Source organism: Prionailurus viverrinus, chromosome E2, assembly GCF_022837055.1.
Source record: "Prionailurus viverrinus isolate Anna chromosome E2, UM_Priviv_1.0, whole genome shotgun sequence".
Taxonomy (NCBI): Eukaryota; Metazoa; Chordata; class Mammalia; order Carnivora; family Felidae; genus Prionailurus; species Prionailurus viverrinus.
The window spans coordinates 54,675,968-54,695,594 of NC_062575.1; the positions used below are offsets into that span (position 1 = coordinate 54,675,968).

General features: G+C 52.9%; 2 protein-coding genes across 6 annotated transcripts in view; both read right to left on the bottom strand.

Moving 5' to 3' along the window:
- Positions 1–19,627, bottom strand: part of IL4I1 (interleukin 4 induced 1) — a 36,252-nt gene that overhangs the window by 11,433 nt on the left and 5,192 nt on the right. The gene's annotated exons all lie outside the window — the stretch shown is intronic.
- NUP62 (nucleoporin 62) overlaps positions 1–19,627 on the bottom strand; it is a 25,455-nt gene continuing 5,828 nt past the window's right edge. For both annotated transcript variants that reach the window (XM_047837072.1, XM_047837071.1), the window contains exon 2: positions 1–3,820. In XM_047837072.1, the coding sequence (XP_047693028.1) occupies positions 2,176–3,756 (1,581 nt within the window). In that variant the 5' untranslated portion in view covers positions 3,757–3,820 and the 3' untranslated portion in view covers positions 1–2,175. The remainder of the gene's footprint in view (positions 3,821–19,627) is intronic.

The window sequence follows — 19,627 nt, forward strand, 5'->3', positions numbered from 1 at the left end:
TTAAGTTTTATGAGCGTTTAATATGCAAAACAGGCAAATGATATACATTTGAAATGCAAGCTCAGGGGAAATCTTAGCACGACTGTCTGGCCCCTGCCAGCAACCTGTGTGTGGGCAGAAACACCATCCCATTTTTGTGACCCCGATGCCAGGCCAGCTATTTAGCAGGTGCTCCAAAAATGGGTGTTGAATGAATAAATGTGTATAAAATACGAACTACTTCCTACTTTCTAGGGGGACTTGAGGCTGCCCCATCCCACCTCCCCCTTCAGGGAGAGGGGTCAGATACGGGTCGCGGAGGTTCTGAAGGCCAACTTGCCAGGAAGGTGGTGGGGAGCTTTTAGAGAGAATCAAGTGGTTTAGTCTGGGGGCTCCCTTCTCCCTCTGCTGTGGCTTTTGCAAGACACTTGTTCTGGGAAGCCAAAGATGTGAAACGACTTATGGTCATGACTTTGGGCAACTGGACCACAGGTCTCCAGGAATAAGCTTTGGGCATTCCTTAGCAAAAAGCAGGCTCAGCGAGGCAAAGGCCGGACGGACAGACTCTCCACCCCGCAGCAGGAGATCAGATCCAACTGCTGGGCGTCATTCTTGCCTACGGGAGCTGGGGACAAGAGGCACAATGTTGGGCATGTGGAAATGACCCGAACAAATCCGCATCCCGGCTTTACCTGCTTTCCACCTCTGAAGCACAACGAGCACCCTCCAGCTAGCCCCAGGTAATGGAGAGGGACGCTGCCCATGGCACCCGCTGCTGCGGAGCTACCGCCTTCGGGACGATGGCAAAGGACTGAACGTTGATGTGTATCTAAGATATAACCTAGAACGTCACCTGCACACACTCTCCCATGTGTCCCTCCTCTGCCGTCAGCACCAGAGGAACATACCACTTGCGTTTTGGCACAGAGGCGGGCCTAAATGCGTCGTCTAGTTCTGCTGGTTTCTGAGTTCCAGACAAACGGCCACTTCATGCGGTTTTTACCTGGAACCTGCTCTTTTTACCCAGCCTTCTAAGTTATCCACGTTAATGGCATCTTTTTTGTTCCACAATAAATTTTATTTAGGAAAGCAACATACAGTCACAGGTATTTCAGACAGTGCAGCAAACTGTAAAGACAAATACAAAAGACACGGGATACAACTGGTTGCCTTCTGTTCTTCTGGACACTGGATCTCACTGTAACTAACTAGGTTTGCTTTAGCGTTGGTCAAGTTCAGAACCAAGTCTGTGGCCGCCTCTGGCACCCGTGGCCATTTCAGCAGGCCATTTTGTGGATGAACATTTTATGCTGTTTTTTTATCTCTGTTGTTCATTCATTCGCAAATGTGAGGGATGGTGCTGAGGTCACAAAAGGGAATGAGGAACGCTCCTTGCCCGCAGGGGCTCACACTCTTATGGTGAGGCAGTAACCGGTTGGCCTAAGATCACGTGGCGAGTGTTATCAAAGCTGTGAGCTCAGTGTGGTGCAGGGACCACAGGACAGCCATCTGACCCAGCTTTTGGGGTGGCCGAGAGGGCTTCCTGGAGGAGGTGAGGCCTAAGATAAGGAGACCTGGACAGTCAGGAGGCATGTCAGCCAGGCAAAGTGAAGACCTCTCGGTTCGAGTCTGACCCTTTTCTCAACACCTCATTTAAGTCCCTCATCTGACCTGTCCTTCCTCCTTTGAAATTCTACATCCAACGGTCGGTTCTATTCACACGTCCCTTCTTTGCACTGGTGGTGAATTTCCACACGCACACACCTCATACGAGGATGCTGTCTCCTCGAAGACGGAGACTTTTCACTGCACCTACGACTATGTGTTGGACAAGTGGCCGCTTAGCGGACCCTGCTGGGAGACGGATGGTGTTTGTGCGAATCAGCACTTCTCCAGCACCTGGCTGGAGCCAAGAAGGATGGGGAGGGTGCTGTTGTAGGTGATGGGGTCTGGGATACGCAAAAGATACACAAAAGAAACCACACCCACTAGGCTGCTGTCAGGGCCAGAGTGCTTGGAATATTTCTCTTTTTACTAATGCAAAATGCCAGACCACAGAACTGTTCTCAACAGCACAGTCGTTTGAAGAAAGGAGCAAACAAGTATTCACTGCAACCAAAAACCAGACAATAATTACGCGGCGCCCACTGCCCCCAACACCCTCGGAACCCACGGGCCCTGAAGACGGCCGGCAGCTCAGTCGAACGTGATCCGGAAGCTGCGCTCCTGCTCTTTGCGACGCCCCTCGCACACCTTGGTCACCTCCTCCACCTTCCTCTGCAGCAGGGCCGAGTTCTGGTCGATCCACTGCAGCGAGTCCATGTGCGCGTTGAGGATCTTGCAGATCTGCTGCAGGGGGTCGCTGGTGTCGGCGGGACCTCCAGACGTGTTCAGGTGCTCGATGATGTCCTTGAGGTCTTGGGCCATGCGCTTCAGCTGCGCGTCGATGTTCTCGGCGAGCTTGTAGGTTTTCTCGCGCTCCTCGTCGGCGTGCTGCAGGTAGACGGTCCCGCTCTGCTCCTTGACCGACTCCTCCAGCGGGCTCAGCAGGTCTTCCAGCTCCTTCTGCTGAGACAGGATGAAGTCGAGCTCTTGGTCCAGCCTCTTCTGGTCCAGCTTCACTTTCTCCACCTCGCGGTGGAGGGTAGTGATCTTCTCCCCATTCTCGATCAGCGTGCGGTCCCAGGCGTTGACCTGTGTGGCCTGCTGCAAAAAGTGCCGCTCCTGGTCCTCCAGCTCCAGGCTCCACTTGTTGATCAGACTCTCCAGCTGGGCGTAGGTCATCACGGGACTGGCGGACGCCCCCGTGGGCGCACCGGAGCCAGGAGGCACGGTCGCGGCAGCCGGTGCGTTGCTGGCGATCCCGGCCGGTGCCAGTGGCTTCAGATTCAAGGCAAAGCCGGTGGTGGTGGTGGCCGCCGTGGTGGTGGCTGTGGCAGTGGTGGCAGTGGCAGTGGATGTTGTCGTGGAGGAGGTAGAAGCCGCCCCGGGGGCCTTTAAGCTGAAGCCCAGCGTCCCGGCCCCGGGTGCCGCAGCTGTGGTCGACGGGGTACAAAGGGAAAGCCCGGTGGTGGTGGAAGAGGCTGGAGCGGTCGCTAGCGAGGCGAACAGCGTGGGCCCGGCACTGGTGGTGGCCGCGGCGGGTGCAGGAGCAGCTGGCTGAGTGGCTCCTGCTCCAGTGGTTGCCGGCGTGGCGGGAGTGAAGGGCAGTCCGCCCAGGGCCGTGGGCTGGGCCAAACTCCCCATGGAGCCAATACTGAAACCAGAGGTCCCGCTCTGGGACGTGCTTCCGCCTGTGAACGAGAATCCCCCCGGTGTGGTGGACGGAGCGGCAGAGGTGGTGGTGGAGCCGAACACAAAGCCAGCGGGTGCTGTGCTCTGGCTGGAGGTGACCGTGCTCGAGATGGCGTTGGTGAGGGTGCTGCCGCCGAGCCCAAAGCCGCCAGGGTGAGCAGTGGCTGGGGTGGCGGCTGCATTGCTCAGGTTTAGCTTCGGAGCGCTGATCCCTAAGGAGAATCCCGTTCCTCCCGTAGCAGGAGTTGTGGTTCCAAAACTGAACCCTGGGGTCTGTGTCGCTGGAGCTTGGGTGGTGAGCGAGAACAGGCCAGTAGAAGGGGTGCTTGCAGCTGGCTGGGAGGGAGTCCCAAAGTTAAACCCGCCAGTGCCAGACGTCGAGAAAGAGAAGCCGGTAGCAGGCGTGGTTGTTGCCGTCTTTGCGGTGCCAAACGTGAACCCGCCTGTGGGGGCCCCAGTGCCTCCAAAATTAAACCCGCTCATGGCTCCAGATTCCGGCGGCAGCGGCTACTCTGACTCCCAGAGCAAATCCCTCGGTGTCTGCAACCTTGGGAAGATTTTCAAAGCACAGTAAGTCACGTGATCAGATGGCAGTTTGGGAAAGGCAACCTCAATGGCATGATGGAACGTGTGGAGGGTGGCGGGACTTTGCATAATTACAATACGTGCTCGCCACCCTGCTCCCTGCTATAGCCCAGACAGGCCCTGTTAAACTAGCAAAGAAAGATTCGGAAGCATAAGCCGGTGCCCTGGGGGTCAGGTGCTCGGGGCTAGATGTGCTTGGGCCGTGCGCAGCCAGGTTCAGCACAAGCAGGAGTATCTGCTGCCGTGGAAGAGAAGGCCAAAGAGCAGGCACCTGAGCTGACCTCAGCCCCGAGGAGGGCACACAAAATAACACCTGGAGGACCGGCTGCCCAGGATACCGTGCCAACCACAGGTGGGAGGTGGTGGGCGGTGGGCTGATCTGGCCGAGTGCCACGCTGACTGCCCTTCTGGACTCACAGAAAGGCCCCAGAAAGCTGAGCTGCACGGCAGGGCCTGAGGTGGCGAAGGTCCCATCTGTGCACACCCCTGACCTGTTAGGAGGATGGAGGGCGTGTTGGCACATCCCTCTGCCCTCCTTCTAACTCAGGGGTGGACGGGAGACCCCAGTCAGCTAACTCAGACCTCCCCTGGGACTGCTCTCCAGGCACTCAAGAGGAGGTGGCCTTCACCTGCAGGTGTAGGGCACAGAGGATGCACATGTGGGGCACCCCCCTCCTTTCTGGCCATCTGCAGCCGAGCTGCCACCAGAGAGAGTGACAGTGGAGAGAGGGAGAAAGTGATCATGTGGCCCAGAGGATCTACACGTACTCAGAGGCCCCACCCCATCTTCCTTAGAAGCTCCGTGAGCCAGCACAACCCTGTTCAGTCTAAGGCGACTAGATTTCTACGATTTCTGACTGAAAAAGACCCAAGCAGAGTCACCTGTTAGCTGACGCAGGGGCTGCTCACAGACGCTCACTCTCACTAATACCTGGAGACAGGGATTCTGTCCTCGAGACAGAGTGGGGTGAGGACAGTGGGGCTCAGAGGGCTGCAGTGACTTGCCCAGGATCTCCCAGCCAGCAAGGGGTGGAGCCAGGAGCTGACCCCAGGCCACGGGGCTGTTTGCTGACTTCTACTGGCCCAGCATGGGTCCCGGACAACAGGGCACTTTCTCACACCAAGCGAGGGGATTTTAAGTTTTCGATGTAAGGGAAGAGCTGCGTTACACCTACTGACAGACTCTTACAACACACAAGAAATGTAAGAAGTGACAACAAAGGGACCTGGGCAGAACGCACATCACTAGAGCAGTGTGATCTCAGCTGTGGAAAACAGAACTTTCAAGGAGGGCGGGAAGGGCTAAACGGCTGATGGGCATTAAGGAGGGAACTTGTTAGGATCAGCACTGGGGGTTACAGTTAAGTGTTGAGTCAATAAATTCTACTCCTGAAACGAATGTTACACTGTATGTATGTTAACCAAACTAGAATTTAAATAAAAATTTGAGGGGTGCCTGGGTGGCTCAGTCAGTTGAGCGTCTGACTTCGGCTCAGGTCATGATCTCATGGCTCATGAATTCGAGCCCTGTGTTGGGCTCTGTGCTGATGGCTCAGAGCCTGGAGCCTGCTTCAGATTCTGTGTCTCTTTCTCTCTCTTGAAATAAATAAACATTAAAAAAAAATGCTTAAATAAAAATTAAAAAAAAAAAAAAAAAAAAAAAAAAAAAGGAGCACAGGAAGGAGACACACCGATGTGGACAGGGCCCATCTTTGGGTGGTGGGACTACATCATCCCCTTTCTACTTTGATGTTTGTTCTGTCCATACAATGGAGGGACATAATCTATAAGCCTCATATTTCAAAGAGGCTCAAATTATAGGGTGTGGATTCAGTCTGAGGAACCAGTGAACTTATGCAGCCAGGTTTTAAAATCACAACTCAAGTAGGATAGATGGAGTTACTGAATTAAACAAGCCTCCCCTAGGCTGGCCCTGCCTCAAAGGTGACTGGGGTTGGGGTGGGGCCAGACCGAGGTGGGGAGGTGGAGCTGACCCTGAAGGTGGTGGGAGCCCTAAATAGTTTCCAGTGGAGTCAGTATGGGAAGTGCTATTAACCATGTGGTCCCCCTGAAGATGCCCACACCCGAATCCCTGGAACCTGGGAATATGCTGCTGTGTGCAGCAAAAGGAATTTCCAGGTGTGATTAAATTAATGGTTTTGAGATGCAGAGGAAGTGACCCAAGCATGGGAACACACAAACCTCTAGAAGCTAGAAAAAGGCGACAGCAGGTGCCCTGCTGACACCCTGCTTTTAGCCCTTTTGAGACTGAATTCGGACTTTGACCGCCTGAACTGTAAGAAAATAAATCTGTCATTTTAAGCCAAGAAGCTGCTGTAAATTTGTGAGAGCAGCCATGGGGAAAGAACACGGTTGGAAAGCATAAAATATCTGACAGACCTGAGGTAGGACCTAGTGGCTCCCTAGGGCTCCGGTTTCAAACGAGGGACAGGAAACCTCTCTGAGACTCAGTTCCCTTATCAGGAAAGTGGGGCGGCAGCTACTGGGCTGAAGCGAGGCCAGCATCCGTGGGATGCGAGTTAGGGTGCTCGTTATCACTGCTGCCACGCGCAGGCACACGCTTGAAAGTTTTACTTTGGGGACAGCCTCTGGAAGCTGGTGAGGAAAGAAGGAAAGGAGCCCAGGAGGGGCCCCAAACACTCAGCTGTAAAGAAGTTCTTCTGAAAGAAACGCGGGGGTTGAGGCCGACCTCAAGTTTAACGCGAATTCACGGTAGGCTGCCACGAGATGTAGACCCCGGGGGGATTTCCAGGCAGCCAGGTGTGCCCGGCACCGTGCTACGTACACTCTCCCTAGCCAGACCCCCAGCTAATTTCACACCGATCCTACAGAGAGGTCGGGATGACTGTGCCCCGGCACAGATGGGAAAAGAGAGGCTCAGATGGAAGTAACTTGTCCATTCTTATCCCACAGTGGGCCCTGAACCCTGGCCTTGGGCTGTAAACCCCTCTTTAGTTCTACCCTGTCAAACAGGTGCACCTGGTCACAGGGCAAACAGCCCTGCTTTGGGGCACGGACGCTATTCTGCACCCCAGCCTCCATCCAATACCCGCGTTTCTTACTTCCCTTTCATCCAAGACAGCAAAGGTAGTTCGGAGGCAAGACAGCTCCCTGTCCTGAGGCACGAGGTTGGTTCTTCAGACTTCAAGACCTGTGTTCGAACTCTGCTTCCACTGCTAGCCGTGGGGACTGGGGCAAGTTATTCCTGAGCCTCTCCAAGCCTCAGTGCCTCCCTCTGTAAGGAGGACAATCCCCTCCCACTGTGAAGAACAAGGTCACAACTGAGAAGCCTGGCCCAGGGAAGGCATCCCCAAGTCCCGACTCCTTTCCCCTCTCCCTCTTCAGGACCAGTTTTACTTCTGCAAGGGTCTCCAGGGATCCTCTTGTGGCCCCGGTCTGAGGAAACCTGTGGCGGCTGCCCCTCTCCAACGTCCACTGCACCCTCTGCCTTCCTGGCAGAGCCTGCCATTCCGTTCTCCTGTTCCGCATAGACACGTGCCTCTAAGGAGAGGACCTCGGGGCTGCCTGGTCTAAGCCTGGGGACCTTGGCTGGCTGCCCATCAGCACCTCTGGGGGCAGGTTCTTGGGGGCGGCGCCCCGGCCGTGGCATTTTTATAAAGCTCTTCCGGGGGTTCCGGGAAAGGTCCCTTCTCTCCCGCCACAGCAACACCTGAGCTCCCAGGGCCGCCGGCGCCCCGCACTGGACCCCCTTCTTCATGAGAGCCCAGCTCCCCACTCAAGTGCCGCGTCAAGCCAGGTCCGTTCGGGTTACTGGCAGCCAACAGCCTCCGAACAGCTACCACCTACACGTCTCAGTTCTCAAGACCTCAGCCCCACAGAACTTCTATGAATAAGCTGCAGCTAAATTTTTCCACAAGAGCATTTATAAAAAGATCTGTAGCTGTTAAAAAACTAAAAGAAAAACAATTTTCCGTGGGGGGCTTTTGTGGCTTCATGGTTCACCATTTATTAAATGCCTCGCGTGTTTCTGATTCTACAGGAGCCAGGAGCTACTCGCAGTGGCAAACACACACCGGCTCGGCCCCACGCTTTGCACTTTAGATGTATTATTGCTCATTTACTCCTGAAAGCAGGTCCCTTTCCTAAGCCAGGAGAGTGAGGCCCAGAGAGGTTACTTAAGCCATGGCCCTCGTCCTTGAGGTGGTCAAACGTGACCTTCAGTACCAGGGCACCAGGCAGGGGCAGGACCGGGTCACGTGTTGTACGAGCAAGGACAGGTCCTCACGCTGGCCTGGGCCCTGGGGAGCACTCTCCTGGAACTGAGTGTGGAGACGAGATGTGAGATCAGCCAGGATCGGCCAGGCGGGAGGGGAGAAGGGCCTGGTCGCGGGCACAGAGAGGCTGAAACCGCAGGCGTGTCTGTGCACACAGTGAAGGGTGGACTCGGCAGGCCCGGATTATCCAAAGAAAAGACTGGCCCGTGTCTGGTTCCTGGGAGATAACCTCCAAGCCCCCAGAGCATCCTGCCAGCCTGCCCTGGGCAGGGGCCAGAGACCAAGTGATGAAGATCAGTCACGCAGATGCTCCGTGCCTGTGTGAAGATCCTGGCACCAGGGCTCAGGGGAGCATCCCTGGAGGGCAACGCTCCACGTGTGTGGTCACACGACGGTGCCTGGAGAACCAAGTGCGGTGCTGTCGGGTCAGCTCCACTGGGAGACGAACGGGAGCTCACACCTGGTCTCTCCCAGACTCTGCCCTGTGCATCTTTTACCTTTGTTGACTCTCCTCTCTCTTTTGCCGTGACAGGGGCAAAAATCTAACAGGTTTGCCGAGTTTTAGGAGTCCTTCTAACTAATCAGTGAACACAAGGGTGGTCTCGGGGGACCACGGTGCACAGTGTGTGTATAGCAGCACGTGACGGGAGCTGTTGGTCAAGAAATGACACGCGGATGCCTCAAACTTGGTTTCGAGGCAGCCAGGGAGGCACTTCACGGGTAGGGAGACTAACATGGCAGATGTACGTGTGGGGAACGGACTGGAGGAGGCCGGGGTGATGGTCTAGGCCAGAAGCCAGAGCCAGGACTCTGAGGACAGAGGAGAGAGAACCGCGGTTTGGGAAATGTAAAGAAATGGAGTGATGGCTGTGTGGGGCTGTCTCAGTTAACGAGGCCGTCAACCAAGACCAGGACCTTGGGAGTTTCTCACAAACGTGTCTGAAAAACATACACTATTTCAAGACTTTTCCACTTTCACGAAACGGGCAAAGTTCCCTACAAGAGAAGCGGACGGTGCTTGGGCCAGGTGCTGAGGGCTAGATGGCCACAGATGTGACGCCCAAGTGGGCCCGGAGTGAGGAGGGGCCGCCTCGAAGTCACTGAGGGAGTCGGTGACAGAGCGGCCTGCCCTGCATCTGTCCTTGTTTTTCACACCACATCCGTCCGCCTTCACAGCCCAGGAGAGTCCGAGATTCTGACCACCCCCAGCCCCCGCCCCGGCTTTGAAGACCACCGTTCTCTGCCACCACCTCCAACTTCACTCAGGTCCACTAACCTGACCTGTGCAGTTCCTTTGCCACTCCAAATCCCAACTCAGATTATCTAATTTATTTACTCTATTACTTACTCAGCCCTATTCTATGTACAGGGATGACAACGGAGACAAACCAGACTCTCTGCAGTGCAACATTCACTCATACAACAACTATTTGTGAGCACCTGCTATGTCCAGACACCGTTCGAGGCCCTGGGATTATGGCTGTGACCGAGACAGAGGCTCCTTGCTCTCACGGGGCTTGTATTCCAGCCAAGGAGACAGGAGAACAACGAACTTCACAAAGGAATTATACAGCATGCTAGAATAGGCTAAGCACTATGGAGGAAGCAAAAGTGGGGCAGGGAAGGGGAACACGGTGGCGGCACGGGGGCAAAGGGGTTGACTGAGTCACACCGAGGGAAGAGCCACAACAAAGTCCTGGGTGGGACATGACAACAGGCAGCCAGTGTGGTTAAGGTGCAGGGGCCACTGTCCCTGCACCTGGGACTCTCTCCCTCCCTGTCCCAGCCCCTTTCCTCTATCTGAAACAGGGGTGTTTGGGAATGAATATGGAGGGGGAAACCTCAGCCTTGGACTGAAAGGAATGGAAGGATTGAGAAGGCAATGGGGGGAAGTGGGGAGTGTCTAGGTGACAGAATAATGGCCTTCATACGTGTCCACCCCCCTAGCCCCAGAACCTGTGAATAGGAGACCTCACATGGCAAAAAAGGACCTTGCATGTGTGATTAAATTAAGGATTTCGAGATGGGGAGATCACCCTGGATGGCAGCATGGGCCCTGAATGTAATCACAAGGGTCCTTAGGTGGAATGGGAGGTGGCAGAAGAGTCAGGAGGTGTGACCATGGGAAGAAAATTCCGAGAGATGCTGTGTTGCTGGCTCTGAAGACAGGGCTTGGACCACAAACCAAGGAATGTAGGGGGTCTCTAGAAGATAGAAAAGATGGATTCTCTCTGAGTTTCCAGAAGGAATGAGATCCTGTGGACCCATTTCAGATTTCTGACTTCTAGAACTGTAAGAGGATAAACGTGTGTTGTTTTAAGCCACTAAGTTTATGATCGTTTGTTACGACAGCAATAGGAAGTGGACAGAGGAATAGGGGAGAGAGAACAGGATGGCCTAAATCTAGATACACGGCTGGGAAACACATCCTAGAGTTGGGGTCGAGAAAAGGGCTAGAGCAAGAGGAGACAGGGCCGGGGCAGGTCTGCCTCTGTGCATCAGGACCAAGGCGGGAGGCTGCTGCAGTCGCTGGGCCCCGGCAGCTGGGGAGCCGGTGGGAAAAGAACATGCAGCTGCGATTCTGAGAATCAGGATGTCCTCTGCTGCTGGGGAGACCTCATCAGCGGTGCGGATGTGTATGAAACCCAGCAACAAGCCATCTGTGACAGAGGGAGGGAAAGGTGGCCTGGGAGCACCAAGAAGGGCTCATAATGGAGATGGTGTCCGCCCACAGGATTTCTCGCTTTTGTTCACTGTGGTTATCCCCAGCACCTGGAGCGGTGGCCGGCATGCAGCAGACGCTCCGTAAGTGACTGTGACTGACTACCTGGTAACTCAGAACTACCACTTACAGAGTGCCACCTATGTCACGGTACTGGGCCAGAATTACTAGGTAGCAGCCCAACGAATCCTTTCTGGATGGGAAACAGGATCAGAAAGGTGATGTGACTTCTTCAAGGTCACACGGCAGCAAACACCAGTCCCAGGATGGGAATCCAGATCTTTCTGGAGCTAAGTCCTGCTGTTCTGTCTGGAACATGGGAGGAGGAGAGGTCAGAATTAAGTCTTGAAGGATGAGTGAGGTTCTCTGGGCAGACATGTCACCGCAGGACTGACACACATACAGGCAGCTTCTCTATAGCTGTGGCGGGAGCGGCAGGCAGTGGGGAGGGGGAGCTGGGGGCCAGGTCACAGAGGCAGACTGCCTCTAGTCCATCTAGCAGAGACAAAGCCATGATGCTGCTTCCTTTTCTGATCCTAAAGCTGGCCTTCGTCTTCTCACCTCAGAAGCTTAAGTGACCGACCCTTCCACACCAGGCTCACCCCACTGGGGTAGAGATAGAGGCTGTCCCCTCCTTTATACCGGTTCTACTCCATTTCATTTGGGGCAGCAATAAGTCAAGCCAAACGGCTCTATTTCCCAGGGCTCCTCGGTGGGGCTTGAGATTGAGTCCAGGGTTTTCTAGTCCACTGATGGGCCAGGAGAGGGACTGCAAGCAGTAGGTCAGTAGGGGTCATTAGAGGTCCAGACTGTGGGGGCACCCGGGTGGCTCAGTCGGTTGAGTGTCCTACTTCGGCTCAGGTCATGATCTCACGGTTCGCGAGTTCGAGTGACTGGGCTCCGTGCTGACAGCTCAGAGCCGGGAGCCTGCTTTGGATTCTGTGTCTCCCTCTCTCTCTGCCCCTCCCCTGCTCGCGCTATCTAAAATAAACAAACTAGGGGCGCCTGGGTGGCGCAGTCGGTTAAGCGTCCGACTTCAGCCAGGTCACGATCTCGCGGCCTGTGAGTTCGAGCCCCGCGTCGGTTCTGGGCTGATGGCTCAGAGCCTGGAGCCTGTTTCTGATTCTGTGTCTCCCTCTCTCTCTGGCCCTCCCCCGTTCATGCTCTGTCTCTCTCTGTCCCAAAAAAAATAAACGTTTAAAAAAAATAAAAAAATAAATAAAAAATAAAATAAAATAAACAAACTTAAAAAAAAAAAAAATGTCCAGACCGTGGACTTCTGTGCACTCTGAGGACAGGGGCCTTTGCTCGTCCTTTTCCACGAGTCACCTGGCAAGGCTCTGCAGCCCACCTGCCAGAGCCCCCACTTCTCCACTCCTAACCCTGGGATCTTAGATTCTAAACTCACCGCCACGCCTGTTTCCTCATGTGAAAAACGGGGGTTACAGCTCATGAATCATGTGGTCTCTGTGAAGATGAAACTGTCTGATCCACGTCAGGCACTTACCACACGGTACACCCTTGGGGCCCAGGAAAAGCTACTCTTATTATTCTGGGAGCAACTGGAACAGATGCTCCTGACATCTTGGCCCACAGCCACCTGGTGGCGCTGCCAACAACGCCAAGCCCAGGTGGCGCCCAGGAAGCAAGGATGAGCCATCTGGGAGGGAGCCACCCTTTCCCCCCAAGAAATTAGCAATTTAATGGGGAGACTCTGGATCTCCTGGGTGGAGAGATTTAAAATAAAATGAAGGAAAGAAAGAAAAAGAAAAGGAAGACAATCAGCAATTTAAGAACTTGCAGGAAGTGTGATCACAGGCACAGAAACCAGAGAAGAATCAAGGGGAGCAGGAGAGAAAAGGGGGAAAATGAGAGCCTGAAGGGACCTTCGCCTTTGGCCCCCATCGGCGCAGCCAGGGAAATCTGGTCCCCACTGAGGCTCAAACGCCGGCTGGAGCCTTTGCCAAGTGCGTCAGTGCAGGAACTCCCCGTCCACTCTGCTGCCCCCGCCCCCAAACCGTCTCCCCTGGGCTGTCTCACCAACATGCGTTCGTCGGCCACTCACCCCAAGTCCACCAACTCTGCTTCTTAAACTTCTCTTGAATCGGTTCCCCTCTCTCTCGGAGTCAAAGAAAACCCCTCTAACCCACAGGGAACAGGTGAGTTCACAGAGCCTACCCTACGGGAATGGAAATCAACTGATAAGCACAGAGCAGCTCGCTGACCAGACCGTAACCAAGACAGTCTCCACTGTTCCAGGCAGCAGTGAGGGGGTGTGCGGCCAGACTGGGGTGCAGTATGAAGCCACAGGAGGGCTCTGTGTCACAGGATCTTGTTTTGAAGGACCCCCACCCACCCCGCGGGGGGCTGGGAAGGAGGGTGGCGGTCGGGGTCCGGGTCACTCGTGGGCTCTTACACGACCGCCCTGCCCGGTGGGCATGGCCAACCCCGGTTGCAGGAAACCAGGAAACGGAGGCTCTGGGAGGGGCAGGGATGCTTTCCTAAGCGAAATGGGCAGCAGGGAAACCTCAGTACTCGCCACTGCCTAGAGGCCTTTCTCTCCGCAGTACATGGTGTCCCCGACAGAGAGGGCAGGATAGACACCCACCTCTCACCTCCTTAGGCCGCTTGGGATTCTGGTCCTAACTTCCTCCAGCCCGCCCCTCCCTGAGGACCAGCACACTCGAGGCCCTTCCACCCCCAGGTGTATCGAACTTGTGTTAAATATTAGACACCTGTGAGGAGATGACAAGCAGAAGGCGTGTCTGTCCCTCTGTTTGCTCTTCAGGGGGAGGAGCGGTGGAAAGCCTCACTGCTTGTCTCACTGCTGCCTGTCTCTTCCTTCTCCCAGGCGGAGTGCCCTGACCAGGTCCCTAAATGTCCCTGCATGCTAACTGCTACGGAAGCTTTGTCACACGTGTTCCATTTCTCTACCCACCGACGTGGTGGCTGTTTTAGAAATTTTAAAAATTCTTTTCGCAAGCAGTCTGTTCACGTGGTTCTACATTCGAAAGGGAAATAATACCCTGGTCTCCGTCTTCCCCTGTCCCCACAGCCACCAGCTCTCCTCCCTGAAGAAACGCGGCTAGGTCTCCTGTGCCCCTTGTCAGACTTCTGATGCATTTAAGCAAATGCAGTGAGCTCTCTACCCCTTCGCACACAAAATGTCATGTGCCGGACGCGCTGTTCATTTTTCACTTACTAGATCTTAGGATTCCTCTTAAGCAGGCTTATTATCCTCGCTGGAGAGAGGAAGAAACAGGCTCTCAGAGGGGAACCACCTTGGCCGAGGCAACGACATCCTGCCTCAGCTGCCTGCTCCTGTGGGCTGCCTCCAGCTGGTACCTAAATGCTTCTTGGATTCGATATTCCCAACCTCCTCTCTCCTCCCTTCCTTCCCCTGAAAATACTAGTTTTACCCTAAGGGAGCACTAGCCAGCTAATTAGCAGTTACATTCTCCTTTACTCCAACACCCATAACTACATCCAAAGGAGCTCACATGGCAGGAAAAACAGCAGTTTTCCCATAGGGAAAACAAATCAGGTTAAGACATGCACAGAAAAGAAGTCAGGAAACAAAAGAAGAGTCAACTTTAAGAAAGATTTTAGAACAATTCTTAGTATATTTTGTTTCTCTTCTATTGAAAGATTTTTTTTCTAACTGCATTAAAAAAATGTTTATTTTTGAGAGTGCACACACACGAGCATGTGCGCAGGGGAGGGGGGGGGGGGACAGAGACTCCTAAGTGGGCTCTATGCTGACGACAAGAGAGCCCGATGTGGGGCTCAAACTCATGAGCTGTGAGATCATGACCAGAGCTGAAGTCAGATGCTTAACCGACTGAGCCACCCAGGGGCCCCTAGCTGCATTTTTAACATTCATATTTTAACTACAGAATTAATACATCAGTCCTTCCTTTAAAATAATGTCTTGCACATCACCAACAGAGCTAAGATTCTCTTAACACTACCCTCCACCCTGGTGCCCACACCTGTGAGGTAGCCGCTGCTAAAAGCTGTTGCATATCTTTTATCTGCAAACTTGTGTGTGCATCCAGAGCCTGAGGAAATGAAATGACTCCGATTTTTCTTTTCCTGAACAATATGGCAACAAGCATGCTCATTCACACCTTTGGCACAGGTGCGTTTTTCCAGGATGATCTCCAGAAGCAGAGTTGCTGGCTGTGGACACTTGCAGTTTGGTTTTACTGGGGATGACCAAATTGCCCTCCAACCTGCCTATACCTGTTTTTATCCTGGTTCCTAAAGAGAATCATTTCCCTACAACTTGCCAGCACGTGAGATTAGGAAAGTCCCACCCATCTGATGTACCAACTGCATTTACTAAAAAATAACGATAAAAGCACTAACCATTCAGGGGCGCCTGGGTGGCTCAATCCGATAAGCATCTGACTCTTGGTTTCGACTCAAGTCACGATCTCATGGTTTGTGACATCGAGCCCCGCATCAGGCTTTTCACTGACAGCATGGAGCCTGCTTGGGATTCTCTCTCTCCCCACCTCTCTGTCCCTCCCCCACTCAAGCACACTCACTCTTTCAAAATAAACTTAAAGAAAAAAAAAGCACCATTCAGCACTCATTATATGCCAGCATGTGTTGGCACTAAGTCCACTAAGATGTAGAACAGGACAGACCCTGTGCTGGGCAAACAAAGACAGTAATATACGGTATGGCTACCATTTTCATGAAACCCAGAGCGATATTTAAATATGAATTAAAAAATTACCAGAATGGAAAACAGACACTCAAAAACTTATACACAAATATTCACAGGAGCACCATTCCCAACAGCCAAAAGGTACTCTCATTGCCTCCGTTATTGCACTCCAGCCCCACCTGTTCTTGAGGCCTAAAGTACTCCTGCCTCAGGGCCTTTGCACTTGCTGGTCCCTTCTCCTGAAATGTTCTCCCTTAAGGGTCCCCAGGGTTCACTCCTTTACTTTCTTCAGCCTTTGCTCACCTACTCAGTGAGGTTTTCCCTGGCTATCCTTAGGCCTTAGCACCATCTGAAATAATATACGGATCTCATTTATTGTCTCTCCATTAGGATGTCGGCTACATGAGGGGCAGCATTTTTGTCTGTGACTTCCACTGCTGTATTCCCAGTTAGTAATGGTTGCTGGCCATCGCAGGCACTCACTAAATGGTTGTCAATGACACTAAATGGATGTCAATGGCATCCAGGAGTTTCTTTGTGCCAGGTGCTTTTTGTATACGAACTCCAACCATGAGATAGGTACCATTACTATTTCCCTTTTAGAGTTAAGTAACTTGTCCAATGTCAACATGAACTTCAAAGTCAAGATGAATACAGTGAGGTCTACAGTTCATGAGATGGAGCCCTGGGTTGGGCTCTCTACTAACAGTGCAGAGTCTCCTTGGGATTCTCACTTGCTTTTTCTCTCAAAGTAAACAAACATTAAAAAAAAAAAAAATTTAGGGGCACCTGGGTGGCTCAGTCAGTTAAGTGTCCGACTTCAGCTCAGGTCATGATCTCACAGTTTGTGTGTTCAAGCCCTACACTGGGCTCTGTGCTGATAGCTCAGGGCCTGGAGGCTGCTTTGGACTCTGTGCCCACCCCCCTTCTCTGCTCCTCCCAGACTCGTATTCTGTCTCTCTCTCAAAAATGAGTATTAAAAAAATTTTTTTTTTAATTTAAAGGGGTGCCTGGATGGTTCAGTCAGTTAAGCGTCTGCCTTCAGCTCAGGTCATGATCTCATGGTTCATGGGTTCAATCTCTACATCAGGCTCTCTGCTGTCCACACAGAGGCCGCGTTGGATCCTGTGTCCCCCTGACCCCCGCAAAAAATAAAAGACTTAGAACCTACTGGAAACCTAGGGGAGATGACGACTACCTTCACCTGGGGGATGGGTAAGGGGAGGGCCAGGGAAACCCTCCTAGAGAAGAAAAAGGATATTTAAGCATAGTTTTGAGGAACATGGAAGAGTTAGGGTAGGGAGGGGTTAGATCAATACCTCATTCCAGGCAAATGGTCGGACAGGCAAGGGCCTGCTGCCTTATGGAACAGTGTTAAACACCCTACGTTAAAACCACAAGATGTCAGAGAAAATACACAAATGGCCAATAAGCATAGGAAAAGATGTTCATCATCATTGGCCACCGGGGAATGCAAATCACAACACAATGAAGATACCAGGCCACACCCCATAGGATGGTAATAAAGATGGACAAGGAGTGTTAGCGAGGATGCGGAAAAACTGGAACCCTCATTCACCGCTAGGGAATATAAAACGGTCCAGCCACTGTGCAAGAGTCTGGCAATTCCTCAAAAGGTTAAACACTGAGTTACCCTATAATCCAGCAATCCCATTCTTAAGTATCTCCCAGGAGAAATGAACACATATGTCCACCCCAAACTTGTACATGCGTTATTTGTAATAGCCAAGAAGTAGAAACAACCCAAATGCCCACCAACTGATGAATGGACAAAATGTGGTATATCCATAAAATGGAATGTTATTCAGCCTTTAAAAGCAATGAAGTATTAATATATGTTACAAAACAGATAGACCTTGAAAGCCAAAGGACCTTCTATGACATGATTCCATTCCAATGAAATGTCCAGAAAGGCAAATGTAGAGACAGGTCAGTGGCTGCCTAGGGTTGAGGGATGGGGGAATGGGGAGAGACTACTAATGAATGGATATGGGGTTTTGGGGGTAGATGATGAAAATGTTTGAAAATTAGATTATAGTGATGACTGGACAACTCTGTGAATGTACTAAAAACCACTGAATTGTTCACTTTAATAAATGGATGTGCATTGTACAATACCTCAATAAAAGCCAATAAACTAACCAATAGGTAGGAGATGCCAGGAAGGGGTTAGGAGGGCAGAAGTGAGCCTGCAGAAGTAGGCAGTGGCCAGACTCAGTCCTGACTTTACCTTGAGGGCAGGGACTGGGCAGAGGAGTTTCCAGACAGGATCTGAAATGCCCTCAGCTGTGAGGCTATCAGGGACTCCTTGAGACATGCAGTTAGGCATAGAAAGGACATTCAGACTTGGAGAGGGACTCTAAGAGCACCGTGTGTGTGTGTGTGTGTGTGTGTGTGTGTGTGTGTGTGTGTGTGTGTGTGTGTGTAGAACCGCACACACTTGTGCTCCCTCCCCAGCTCAATCCCTGTAATCAACACCAGCATCTCGAGGGAGAGGCAGTGATGTCACTGGTTGGGGAGGAAAAGGCCCAGGCCAGGTTGCGGTAGAGACAGTTGCCATGGAAATGGTTTCTCTGGGAACCAAGTGAAAGCCACCAGAAGTGAGGGGGGGTGGGCAAGGTGGCCTCGATTCTGAGAACTAGAAACCAATCACACCTACCCGCCTCTGGGTATCCATCACCATGCTAATATTTCTGGATATTTGTTACGTGCTGGGCTGTTGGCAGTGCTTTACCTGCACCGACTGCCAACTTTATGAGGTGGGAATTATTCAAAACCCCATTTTACAGAGGAGCAAGCTAAAGCCAAGAGAACTTTAGTAACTTAGTCCAAGTCACACAGGTAGTCAGGACAGACCCAGGCTATCCGATCCCAGAGCTGAGCTGCTAATCACTCACTAGCCTCTCCAACGCGACATCGTGTCCACCTTCCACACCGTGTGCCATCTCTAGCACTCCCCATCCTCTAAGGACATCCGGGGCATCTCCATCACCTTCCAGACTTGTTCAGGTTTCACTCTGAATCCAATTCAGTGCTGTCTACCTCCCAAAGGCTAGAAGCTAAGAAGGGCATTAGCTGCTCTTTCCTGCCCCCACCTCGGGAATCTGTCCCTGCTCTGGGCGGGGGCTGGCAGAGGAGAAAGGCAAAGGGCTCTTGAACTCAGAGCGGGGCTCTGCTGGCGCTGACCCAGCGCTCTCCATCGGGCAGTCCCCACATTCATGGGGACCTATGAGGCATCCCTGTTGTGGTCCTCTGCCTCTGCTTCAGCCTGTCTCTTGCTCCCCGCAGCTCCCACTACAACTGGCCATCCCGAGTGCTGGCTGGGTTCAGGTTCTGCTATATTCCTCTGTGCTCAAGCAGCCCTGTGGGGACTCTGCATGTGTGACCCACCACATAGCAGGGACTCTCCATCTCTCTTTCCCCATTTGGAAGGATGGGCACGTTTGCTTTGAGAAAGGAAAAGCCAGGCCCTGGCTCGCTCCCGTCAGACAGAACTTCAGAGAACACCAGGCAGGGCCACTCCGACTGTGGTGGATGAGACAGAACAAGACCACTCTGGAATCATATTTCAACACAGACAGATGCACAAACCTTGTCCAAAGCACAAAAATGACCCAAATCCCCTTCCTGGCTCAGAGCAGACGGGAGCTTCTTACCTTAACCATAGCATTAGCTGGGCTCACTCCTCCTGCCTCTAGATGAAGTGGAGATACCCAGTCCCGGACTTGCCTCTGCTGCCCAGCCTCCAACCCAGAGCCAAGCCTGCTTCCCGAACCCTTCCCAAAGCTACCTAACCCCACCCAGCTCCCATAAGAAGCTCTCCATAACACCCACTTACTGAGATGCCCCGAGGGACCCAATGGTGGAGGGCAAGAAACCCGATGTTCAACTATAGGTGCTCCTGGCAGCCTCTGGCATGAGGCGCGGACAGATGAGGAACAGACGGGGGAAGTAAGACACCAGCCCCTCTTTAGCAGGCATTTGACCCTCAACGACAATTCCTGAGAGGCCTCCTTCCCTGCTCCCCACAAACACTGTCCTCTCGACTCTACATGGGGCTGGGGCTGAGCAAGGCCCTGCTCTTCCTCAATC